The sequence below is a fragment of the Cucurbita moschata genome, unplaced genomic scaffold, assembly GCF_002738365.1.
Source record: "Cucurbita moschata cultivar Rifu unplaced genomic scaffold, Cmos_1.0 Cmo_Scf00009, whole genome shotgun sequence".
Taxonomy (NCBI): Eukaryota; Viridiplantae; Streptophyta; class Magnoliopsida; order Cucurbitales; family Cucurbitaceae; genus Cucurbita; species Cucurbita moschata.
In genome coordinates, this window is record NW_019268525.1 from 5,553,593 (window position 1) to 5,564,841 (window position 11,249).

At 37.9% G+C, this 11,249-nt stretch overlaps 3 protein-coding genes across 3 annotated transcripts in view; 1 reads left to right on the top strand and 2 right to left on the bottom strand.

Moving 5' to 3' along the window:
* Positions 1-955: 955 nt before the first annotated feature.
* On the bottom strand, positions 956-5,060 carry LOC111447210 (ubiquitin-conjugating enzyme E2 variant 1B-like). The gene is made up of 6 exons (XM_023086254.1): positions 4,880-5,060; positions 2,346-2,485; positions 1,713-1,838; positions 1,513-1,639; positions 1,303-1,366; positions 956-1,213 (listed from the first exon to the last, which is right to left on the bottom strand). Exons 1-5 carry the CDS (start codon positions 4,905-4,907, stop codon positions 1,308-1,310), a joined length of 480 nt encoding a protein of 159 aa, XP_022942022.1. The 5' UTR covers positions 4,908-5,060; the 3' UTR covers positions 956-1,213; positions 1,303-1,307.
* Positions 5,061-5,805: 745 nt separating this feature from the next.
* Positions 5,806-6,828, top strand: LOC111447972 (probable calcium-binding protein CML25). Its single transcript, XM_023087389.1, has one exon. It carries the CDS (start codon positions 6,027-6,029, stop codon positions 6,588-6,590), a length of 564 nt encoding a protein of 187 aa, XP_022943157.1. The 5' UTR covers positions 5,806-6,026; the 3' UTR covers positions 6,591-6,828.
* Positions 6,829-7,971: 1,143 nt separating this feature from the next.
* The window catches only part of LOC111447407 (protein VAC14 homolog), a 17,539-nt gene continuing 14,261 nt past the window's right edge, over positions 7,972-11,249 (bottom strand). Inside the window, exons 18-20 of the mRNA XM_023086560.1 lie at positions 10,959-11,027; positions 8,992-9,249; positions 7,972-8,539 (exon numbers count right to left, since the gene is read on the bottom strand). Of these exons, the coding sequence (XP_022942328.1) occupies positions 8,390-8,539; positions 8,992-9,249; positions 10,959-11,027 (477 nt within the window). The 3' untranslated portion in view covers positions 7,972-8,389. The remainder of the gene's footprint in view (positions 8,540-8,991; positions 9,250-10,958; positions 11,028-11,249) is intronic.

Here is an 11,249-nt window from a genome sequence, read left to right on the forward strand (position 1 = left end):
TTTTTAACGTTTGTGTTCCATTTTGGTTCTGCATTCTTTGAGTATCACCTTAATTAAGCAAGCCAAAACAAGGAAGATTGAGAGTAAAGCTAGGAGCGCCTATACTCAAAAGTTGATAATATTATATTATTGCGAGTTTCGTTTGATGAGATTTTATACCAATTGGAGAGAGGACGAAACATTGTTTATTAGGCTGTTATACACCGGACGATGGGCCTTTAAAGGAGGTGGATTGTGAGATCCCACCAAAGCATTCCTTGGGTGTAGAAACTTATTCCTAGTAGACACGTTGAGGGAAAGCCCGAAAGGAAAAGTCTATTAGAAGACAATTCCACTAATGGTGGGCTTGGGCTATTACACGTTGTTTCTATAGATGGTATCAAAGTTAAGTCATGCCCTTATCTTAACTTAGTTTTGTTGATAGAATTCTTTGATGTCGACCAAAAAAATTGAGTCTCGATGTAGTCATATTGAAGATTCGTGGTAGATCTCTATTGAATAAGCAGTGTGGTTTAGAGAAGAGAAGTCATTCAGATAGTGCTATATGGATAGATTTAAAAAGAGGTTCGAACTATTACGTGAACGTGTAGGGCAACCTACAATGATTGAACCCAAAATTTTGTATTTAATAAACATAATGGGTCTGCAATGAATATCTTGTGAGAGTTTGTGCCTTGGAAGTTTCTTTTGAGAGGTTGAGGACGTGAATGATTGTGTGGTGGGAAGGATTTGGTGATGAACAACAAAGATATGTATTAATAAGGGTTGTGTGGATGAGAATTGATAGGGAAGTTGATCAACTCAACCAAACATGTGGGAGATGTGGGAGGTAGACTTTCGACGCGATATTCGTCCTCGAAATGACTTGACCAATATGGTTCGAGTGTCGATATGCAAATGGGATATCATACGGTTCGAATTTTAATATAACAATATCAATGCGTACTTATTTTTTGTTGTTCATTTGGTAAAAAACCCATAACCAAACTCATATATTTTAAGTACATTTATAGCTTAAACGTTGATGATATAGAAGAATTCATTTACACTGAGAATATCCATCTTCAAAGCTTCATCCTTACATAACACACATCATTTACTTCAGAAAACTAAGCTCCTTATTGGGAGCTTGCCAAATTCAAATTGCTATGTTAACTGCTATCTTAGAAGCCTTCAGCATTCACCAATCTTATTCTCCCTGTACGCCCAAAATCTGCACGAGTTCAGCTTATGATATTATTGTAATAGCTCGGTCTTATCACAAATTTAGTCCCTAAACTTTTTCGGGAAACAAATTCTCACCCGAATCAAAGAATGCAACATTTCAGGACTAGCCCCTTTTGTTCTGTCCTTCCCTCTTCGTTCCCTGAGAACGTTGTTTCGAATTAGCTTTGTCTACGAACAAGGTAAGAAGTAGTGTTTCGAAATAGTAAAACGGTTCTTAAATGACAGCAGCAGAACATTTTAGCAGAAAAGCAAGAAAAGATGATCTAAGTGGTGATATATAAGCACCTTCAGGAGGCTGAGCCAGCTTCCTATTTTGTGAGGACATCATTTCTTTCTTCAATTGAGTTAATATATCCTCCATTGTGTATTCCCTTTGCCATTTTGCAAGCATGGGAAGGAGGTTCCTTTCAACCTGGTAATTTGAGCAAGCATACATTATTTCCAGTTATAAAATGGTTACAAATGGCTTAAGAAATGGTTCGTACCATTCCAGTTTCGGGATTGACACATGTCATGTTTATCCTACTTTGGAATCTGACGGCTGGTGGATTATCTGGATAATCCTTTCCACAAAATAGCTTCAATTGGTAGATTCGCCCTTCATGAACAGTCTAAAACAACACATCAGACCATCAAATTTTAAGTGAGACGAGCTAAGGGCGAACTGTAGGCATTTGAGAACGTATAAAATTAGTAAGGAAAAACAACAGAAACAGTCATGCTATGTATCAAGAGAGACAGACGCGAGGGAAAGAGAGTGTAATAACCCAAGCCTACCCCTAGCAGATATTGTCTACTTTGGCCCATTACGTATCGTTGTCAGCCTCACGATTCTAAAATGCGTCGGCTATGGAGAGGTTTCCACACTTTTATAAGGAATATTTCGTTCCCCTCTCAAACCGATGCGAGGATAATTAAAATCTTGGCATTTTCTGAGAGAATGCAACTCGTTTTCAAAATCTTGGCATCTTCTTTGCTTACTCGTTTTCGAAATCGTGACAAAATGTTTATAGCAAATGCAACTTAGGAGTAAATATAATCCATTTTCTGAGAGAATACCTCAAATTCATGCAAACAAGAAAAAGATCCAACCTGTAAGCAGAAAAGTTGAAACTCACATTAGGTGGACCTATAATGGTACCAGTCCAAGATTGCATGAGCAAATCATCTGGATCATCCATGCCATAGCTGACAGTTCCATCCCCAATCCCCTTTTCACCTCGCTCGAGCTCTTCCAATAATCTAAAATTCCTAGGAACTGCAAACAAACAGACGGCATAGGTCAAGCAAAGAGATATAATTAGCAAGCTAAAGCTATCGTGCTTCAAAGTTGTAACACGAGTAACTGGGTCTATGGGTTTCAAGACAGATAACACCCAGAATCCGATTCGAGCTGGACCGTAGAGAGAGACAGGATAAAAAGTTTTTGAGAACAGCATATAGATTATACAAGCACATACACACAAGAAATACAACTGTATCATAAAACTGATAAAACCAACCACGTTTAATAAGGTATATGAAAAAATAAAGGCAAGACATGACTCAAATATGGTGTGTCATTTTTCATTGTAGAGAATTAAGAACCAAGATCTAATAAGGACATACTAGTTAAATCAAATCAAGACCTCAAGGATGCAAATTGACAGTCCTGGAGGGCTATGCTTGGCTACTGGCTTCTTTGTTACTTGGGCATGTCATAGTTGGTTATTTTACTGAGTTTTGAAGGCATGTTGAAGGAATTTTAAGTAAACAGGCTAACGGTAGGAATTCTTACATTTCTCAAGGGTATCAAAGCCATGGTTTTAAAACTTAGTTGTGTTTGTGAGATCCTCGAATTCCGAACAAAATTAGTGAGCCTTGTGAGATGAGTCCCTAGATTGGACAAATAGTGCTTGAGATGTGGCAAGAGCTCTATCGAATCAAATGGCTTTGGATGGAGAGTAGTCCTATCAGGACGGGTAGACTAATAGGTAGACTCTATCTTTGTTCGAGGGGAGGAGATTAAGGGCGCGATGGTGGTTGACACCAAGTATATCCCACAATGAGTATCCATGGTTGTGTTCAATTTGGCTTTGCTTTGGGGCTTGATAAGAGCAAACTCTCACAGGCAATCGGGGGTGAACAGATGAAGGGAGGCTCAAGGTGGTACTTTGTTAGAGAAGAGGATTGTTAGGTGCAAACAAAGTTTCACACTAGTTAAGGAAAAGAGAGATCCATGATATATAAATAAGGACAATTATCCCCGTTAGTACGAGAGCTTTTGGTTATTTCCAAAACAAAATCACGAGGATTCATGCCTGAAGTAGACAATATTAAGCCATTAGGGAAATATTTGGAGAGTCCGTTATCGTTGGACGACCAAATTCTTGATTAGATGTTGGACATCTAAAGATGTTAGGTATCCATCCTTGAAAGCAGATGACCTCTTTTAAGGTCTTCCAACTATCCTTTGGTGGCCAAAGTGGGATTTCGAGCACCTTCGATAAAATCTTATACGATCCTTCACCAAAGCTAAATGGCATAGACCACTTCAGTTGGTTTCATCATTTCTTATAGTCAAGATTCATTACATCCCTGATCTTTCATCGATCTAAGCACTTCTAATGGAGCATACACTTCAACTGAAATTGATTTTCTGACCAAACTGAAACCAAAAACAAAAACTGGAAAGGAAATAAGGAATGAGAAACCGAGTGACTCCAAGTACTGGTTGAAAACTGAACCAATTGAACCAACAGTTGAGAGATTGAAGGTCCAACAGGATCGAGGCAGGTCGGACAACTCACGGAATATCAGATTGATTTAGGGACATAAATAGTGTTACCGAGAATAGAAAGTACTGAAAGCCAAATAGGGTCGAAAGTTGGACTATTCCCTTACTTAAAGGCAAGCAAGCCCTAAAGTAAAGGGAAGGAAAGGGCTTCGCCAAACTCCATCGACTTCCGGAAGAAATCGAAGAATTTCTCGGGAATCCCACATATCCATTCGTTCTTTTTTGCTCTCCAGCCTCACTCGCGGCTCAGGATAGACAAGAGCAAAGCATACATGTTCTTTAGGACTAAGTAGCACAAACCACAAAAAGAAGAGGGAAATGGAATTGACAAGAAGGACTAAGTTCCATACAACCTCTCAAAGGCAAGCCAATCAATCCAAGGGGTAATCAAGTCATAGCCAGAAGAGGTTATGATATTGAAGTCCTAGTTTGCAGAGGTCAGCCAGGAGTAAGAAACAGGAAAAAGATCATTGCTCTATCAGAACTCAAAATTCATCAGTCACGGATCCAAATTTCAAATTACACTATTCTCTGTCATTATAAAAACTAATTCGATCAACCACGACTTCGACAACAATAAATTTAAACAGCTTGATCAAATAGTTCAAAGAAGTTCCATGATTATTAATCAAACACACGAACAACATGGATTTGAATCCAAGGGATTCAAACCCATCACTTAAACTATGAACAATTCAACAATTCCATCAAAACCCAAACTCCAAATTAGAAAAAACAGAATCCCGAAAATCCCAATAAACCCAATAAACCCAACAACGATCCAGTAATCAAAGAAACGAAGATCGAAATCAAAAGATAAAAACCCAGAAAGGAAAGGAAAAGGAGAGAAGAAAATTAGGGTTTTGAAGAACTCACCAACCACCCTGGATCCTTCAGAGCCCATGAAGCATAGAATAACAGAGAGAGAGAGAGAGAGAGAGAGAGAGGTTTAGAAAGTTTCTAGATGAATGAAAGAATTAAGAAAGAGGGAGGAGAGAGAGATGGAGAAAGTAAAAGAGTTGGGTTTGAGAAACGGGTGAGTAGTGATATTAAGCCCAAGCGGCCATAATACTTTAGGGATCAAAAAGCCTCAAAAGAAAAAAAAAAAAAAAAACCCGCCATCGCTGAATGACCGCTGTTTTCTCCCTGTTTAAGTGGCAGAAGAAGGACGCAGTCCGTAGTACCCCTCTATGGACTTGTCCATGCCTCTTAGTCCACATGGCTGTTCTCGTAAATATTAAGGATCTCATAAATTGAATATTATTTTAATTTCGGTGGATGGAATTTGGTGATTCCATTCTTATTCGTTGAGCTGAAAAAAAGATTTAATTTCATTAAAATAACTCATGACTAGTTGTCTATTCCTCCTCCCTGAGTTATATGCTAGTCGTGGTGTGTCTATTCCTCCTCCGTAAGTTATATGCTAGTCGTGGTGCTTCTTTCTTTACATGAAGTTGTGTTGTCTCTTTGTGTTCGACGTTTTCTTAGTTGGGAGAACAACGTTTCAAATTACATGGATAACATAACTAGTTTGCATACATGGAAATAATTGGGTTTGGAAAGTAACGTTTCAAGTTACTAACGTGGATAATAGGACATGCACCAATTAAATCAATTGAATCAAAACTCTCGACTCGATACACTTGATGACATAGGCATGCACCATCCATGACAATGTCTTCATACATTCTCCCACCAAATATTTGGGAAAAATAAAGATTAATAAAAGGAAGAAAAAAAAAACAAAAAAAGAGGAATAAATCCCAACCCTAATTAGCGCCATTCATCCTCTTTGTTAATCTCTCTCTCTCTCTATATAATTACGAATTAACGAACTGTAACCCATCTGAAATCCCCAGTTTCCTTCACCGCTTCAATTTTCCCCCCAAATTCTCTTCCACTTTCTCGATCGATAATGGCTCCTTTATCCTTCATGTTCATCTTCAATCCTCCGATTTTCAATTTCTTCTGAAATCGGTTTTGGAGTTGGATTCTTCTTCGTAGCAGAAGAGAGGAATTAATCATGGGATTCAAATCTCTTTTCTGCCGAAAGAAGAAGCCATTCGCCTCCGTCGATTCTCCGCTCGTCTCCGCGTCCTCGACGCTAGGGTCTGGATCTTCATTGGAAGATTCACGGGCTCAGATAGCGGAGCTCGAGGAGGTATTCAAGAAATTCGATGTGAATGGTGATGGAAAGATCTCTTCTTCGGAATTAGGCACGATTTTGGGGAGCCTAGGGCACAACGCTAAGGAGGAAGAGCTCGCGAAGATGATCGAGGAATTTGACGCTGATGGAGACGGATTCATCGATTTGCAGGAGTTCGTGGAGTTAAATACTAAAGAGATCGATCCTGAGGAGCTGTTGGAGAATCTAAGAGAGGCGTTTTCGGTCTACGATATCGATGGAAACGGATCGATCACCGCTGAGGAATTGCACGAGGTTCTGAAGAGTTTGGGGGACGATTGCTCGGTAGAGGATTGTCGACGGATGATCAGTGGCGTCGATAGAAACGGCGACGGAATGATTAGCTTTGAGGAGTTCAAGGTGATGATGATGTCGACGGGACTCTCCGTCGCTGACGGCTGATATTCATCGTCCGCCGGTGGATTTCACGAGGAATGTGCCTATAAATAGCCAGAATTTGGATCTTTTCCCCGTCCTGTTTTCCGACAAAGTATTGCAAGTTCTTCCACTTTTTTTTTTTTTGGGACTTTATCATCAAAATTTTAAAAGAAAAATGAGATGCTGCATGGATTTACTAGCCATATACTATATGCTTTTTAATGTAAACTTTTTATCAACAATTTCATGTTTACTAGAATCTTGCCATTTGATTTCCCGTAGAAAGTTCAGAATATTTATTTGGTTAAATCATCGTATAGTGTTCCAATTTAATTGTACCAGCCCGCATTTTTTACTTATCCTACAAAAAGAACTGGGAACAAAAGCAAATCAATTTATATATAAAAACATCTCATCAAGGAATAAACAGACCAAGGAATTGAGACTACATTCAAATGAGAACTATCTATTTTAATAATAGAATGGTTAACAAATATGAGGGTCATCTTCATGTGCCTAGGAGTTGTCCTCAATATGGGCTGCGACCAAACATGACCTTACAAGAGGGAGTAAATAATGTGGGATGTAAGGAAATCTCGGAGTACACATGTGCCAGATTTGGATTCTAAATTCTTGGATCCTTATCCAAATTTTGGATAGAGACCCTATAGTTCTTAAAGGTGATGGCCCAAGTCAGGGCAATTGACGAGATCACGTGACTCACATCTTAATGCTTGCTAATTCTAAAGGAGTTCTTACACCTAATTTTATTAAGTTTACTTGAGCTTATGCTAGGACTTTCTTACTCTAAATTTCTTACGATATAACTAATTCTAAAGGAGTCTTACACCTAATTTTATTAAGTTTACTTGAGCTTATGCTAGGACTTTCTTACTCTAAATTTCTTACTCTAAACATATATCGTTTACTCTTTGGTGTCACAATATCAAACATAATGGCCACATTAACCGAATCTAGATTTTGAGCTTATCTCACTTATTAGTGTCACAAGACCTTACCCAATAGTTTGGTTAGGTTCATGTAATCTAGCTCCTCTAATCTCATTTCAATCATTAAATTCACACGATCTAGTATCACTGAGTACTCCTAGTTCATCGGTGCCATGTGACCTAGCTCCTCTAAGTGTATCTCAATGTTCGGACTTACTAAGGTTCAACTAATTTAGCTAAGCACTTAATTATTCTCCTATTATCAAATCAAACCACGATAGAGTGAAGTGCAACCACTAGAATAGTCCAACTCTAGAAAATATATGACTCATTTACCAGCTTAATATTACCTTTGTAAGCTACAAATAAATATGAATCAATATTACACCCATTCAAATACTTTCAGAAGTGACAAAGTTGTACCACCAGAGCTGCTGGGAAGAAGCACTGTTTTGTTTGAAGTCAATAAACACCCACAGGAAGTGTCTGTACATTAATTAGCTTGAACTTATTCAAGAAGATTGTTACAAGACGACGAACAAGCAAAATGAAAGGAAGAAAAAGAGAAGGAAAACAAACTGAACTTTCTTCTTCTAAGTACTTTCCCCCCTTTTTTTTTACCCACTATGGCTTCAACGAAAAAACAACACAACCACATGGGTAAAAAAAATGTCCCCTTATACAAAATGAAAAGAATTGCTCAGCCAAAAACTGAGCTCATCTCTTTTATATGCAGCCGTCCCCAACCACACACTAACGAACAAAAGAAAAAAAAGGTGTCTTTTAGACCAAACTCTACTATGATATACAATTTTACAAACTACACAAAATCTGATGCATCACTGAATCCACTGTATATAATGAAGAATATAATCATAACTGTAATTGCCCTAGCCCTCTCCTTGATCTTGAAGGAGGCCTATTAGTCTCTGGTGCTGCAGCTGAGGCTGAGGCAGCGGCTGAGGTTGGGGCCGGGGCTGGGGTTGGGATTGTCCGTCCTGTTTCTTCCGAGTTTTCAACCCCCTACATATTTCAAAAACAATTTCAATACTTCTTTTCTGGGTTGATTATCCAAAATGGAGATTGACAAGTTAAGCATGTTAAGAGAAAAACAAACAGAAATAAGCATATTGTTGATGGAAAGAACTTTGAAAGTAATTATCAAACACAGGCAAAAGGTTTTTTCTTCAATGCGATAAAATGCTATTCCTTGCTTAAACCCACGTTATATAGAGTGGTGGTTTCGAAACATTTTGCAGAAATAAGATACAAGTCATAGTACTTCATGCAGAAACTCACTTTTGTTTATAGTACGCAAAGGTATGATGAATTATATCCAATCCTTTCCAGACCATCATTATAAAAGCTTTTCACTCAATAGAAATGAAAAATTCACTCTGAAACAAAGCTGGTAAATGATAGGAATGGATGCTAGTATAAAGCTAAAGGATTTTGGAAATAATGTGTCAACAAACCGTTGTTGTCATCGAAGGTGGAGTACTGGTCCGTGGCAGTGTCTGCTCCTTTGCACGCAAGCGATGTTCATGCTGCATGTGCTCGAATTGTTGCAGCCTAGCAGCGAAGTTAATCCCATTTCGATAGTTCCCAGCATCCTGGCTTGGATCACCATCTTCATGTATATTCAACCCAGACATCTTGAAGTGCTCGCCACTAAACGAGTACGGAGGCACTGTTTTGAGACGTGTTCGTAGTAACTTAAAGGCGGTACTTTGCTGTGTTTTCATGTCAAACCATAGGTAAACAAAAAAGTCAACTAATGCATCACAAGTGTATTGTCATTCATTAAATAAATGAACATATTGAAGTGGTTAACATAGTTTATTTCTGTTAAAAAAGCTAAGTGGTGATGCATAAAAAAACGAAATCATCATCAAAGCTGTTATCCAAACAAACGATCAACCAAGTGTCCCAATTCCATGTCAACCTATTTTCTTTCTTGAATTTTTCACTGAATGAATTGTGAAGAAAATTGTTTTAATCATAGATATCTGCAATAAAGAGATGAAACGCCTAACACTAGCGCCTCTTTTTTGGGTTTGCACGGTTCGAAGCCTAGCATAAACTTTAACACCTGAAGCTTACAAAGAAAGTTACAATTTTTTTACTTGTTTCAAATATAGCATAAGTGTGCCTATTTCTAATTATATTTTATATTATATTCGAATTGGAGTTTGATTTGGATTGTGCTAGTAAAATTTCAAGTTTTCTACTATATTAAAAAATGCATACTTCTTTTATTCTAATTATGCAAGTGTCTCATAAAACCACGCTTTATCATTATTATAAGTTATGAAAATTGAAAATCCAATAAAGAGCGCACATCTTGCAATTAAGAAAAAGAATATAGAATAAATACTGCTCTTAACAGTAAGACGTGTATCTATTGGGAAAAAAATACATAAGGCAACAACATCATCCCAGCTCAAGAACCAATCCTAGAGTGAAATTGGGACCTTTTCTTTTCACAAAGGATATATTAGCTTGGTTTGGATGTCCATTTTAATGTTTTAGTTTGTTGCCATACCGCACTGTCTGTGCAGTGATCCTACAAATATAGAATTCCTTGGACTATGCTTGGGTATAGGAGTGAGGGATTGTCTTTGTAGTGGGGTGGCAGATATCTACTAGAGAGGTAAGATGGTTGAGGTTGGGCAATGCTTCCTACCAACGAGGCAGACTGGCCTAGTGCAAGGCTACAGGCAAACGTGGGATCGAGCAATTTGAGGAGGATCTTTGGGATGTGATTAGGTTTAAATCATCCTTGGGGCGCCTGCTAAGACACTTCTTTTTTTTTTCTTTTTTTTTTTCTTTTGTAACTATTAGCCTAGTGTGATTTTTTTTAATTAGAGTCCCTTTCTGTATTTGAGCATGAGGGTTGTCTTGTTTTTGGGCTTGTTTTTGACACTGTCCCTGTATATCCCTTTTGGTCTCTTAATATTCCTCTTGGAGCTGAAGATAAGGTGCATGAATGGAGACTGACTTTGGATCATCGAGGCCAAAAGGACAAGGTACATGTTCGTCTGTCTATCCAGTTACAAAAAGCTCACCAAACACGCAGTGTGTGCGGCTCTTGTCCAAGCAGTCATTCCATGGCATTCGAAACTATCCAATAAGCTAGCTCTCAGGATTGGACCCGAGACCCATTCAGTCCTTGAAATTTAAAAGTACAAATATTGTATCCAGGCAAACATCCGGGATCTACATATTCAAAGTCGGATGTCACAAGGTCAAAGTACTGTAGTAATAAAATTTTCAGAATCTTGTGACCAAATTCTATCTTTTTACTGTGCCCAAAGAAACAATGAATACAAGAAAGTCATATCCTCCATATTAATATATAGCAGGAAAAAGTAACACTGGCCTCATTATAAGTTAATATGGGAAAAAGAAAAAGGAGCATCTGAAGATTAACAAGGCATACCTGAGGAAGTAACATTAGAAGACCGTATAATGCTTTTAACAGCCATATATATCTCCCAGGTTCGAGAAGCTGCAAGAATCCCAAAGATATATCCAATTCAAGAAGAAATAAACAAACCCAAGATACCTTACAAAAGAACATCCAATTGGTATGAATGACACGGGAATGTTTATAATCCATTGGTGGTGAGAGTTTTGTAGTGTTCTTCCATCGCATACTTAACTTTTTTCTTAACCACTATTTTTTTTTTTTTTTTTTTTTTTTTTTTTTTTTTTTTTTTTTTTTTTTTTT

Coding starts and splice junctions, on each gene's coding strand:
- LOC111447210 (XM_023086254.1), bottom strand. CDS start 4,907: ATGGGCTCTGAAGGATCCAGGGTGGTTG. Junction 1,640..1,712: donor TCAATCCCGAAACTGGAATG/GTACGAACCATT, acceptor TCAAATTACCAG/GTTGAAAGGAACCTCCTTCC. Junction 1,367..1,512: donor GCTGGCTCAGCCTCCTGAAG/GTGCTTATATAT, acceptor CAACGTTCTCAG/GGAACGAAGAGGGAAGGACA.
- LOC111447972 (XM_023087389.1), top strand. CDS start 6,027: ATGGGATTCAAATCTCTTTTCTGCCGAAAGAAGAAGCCATTCGCCTCC.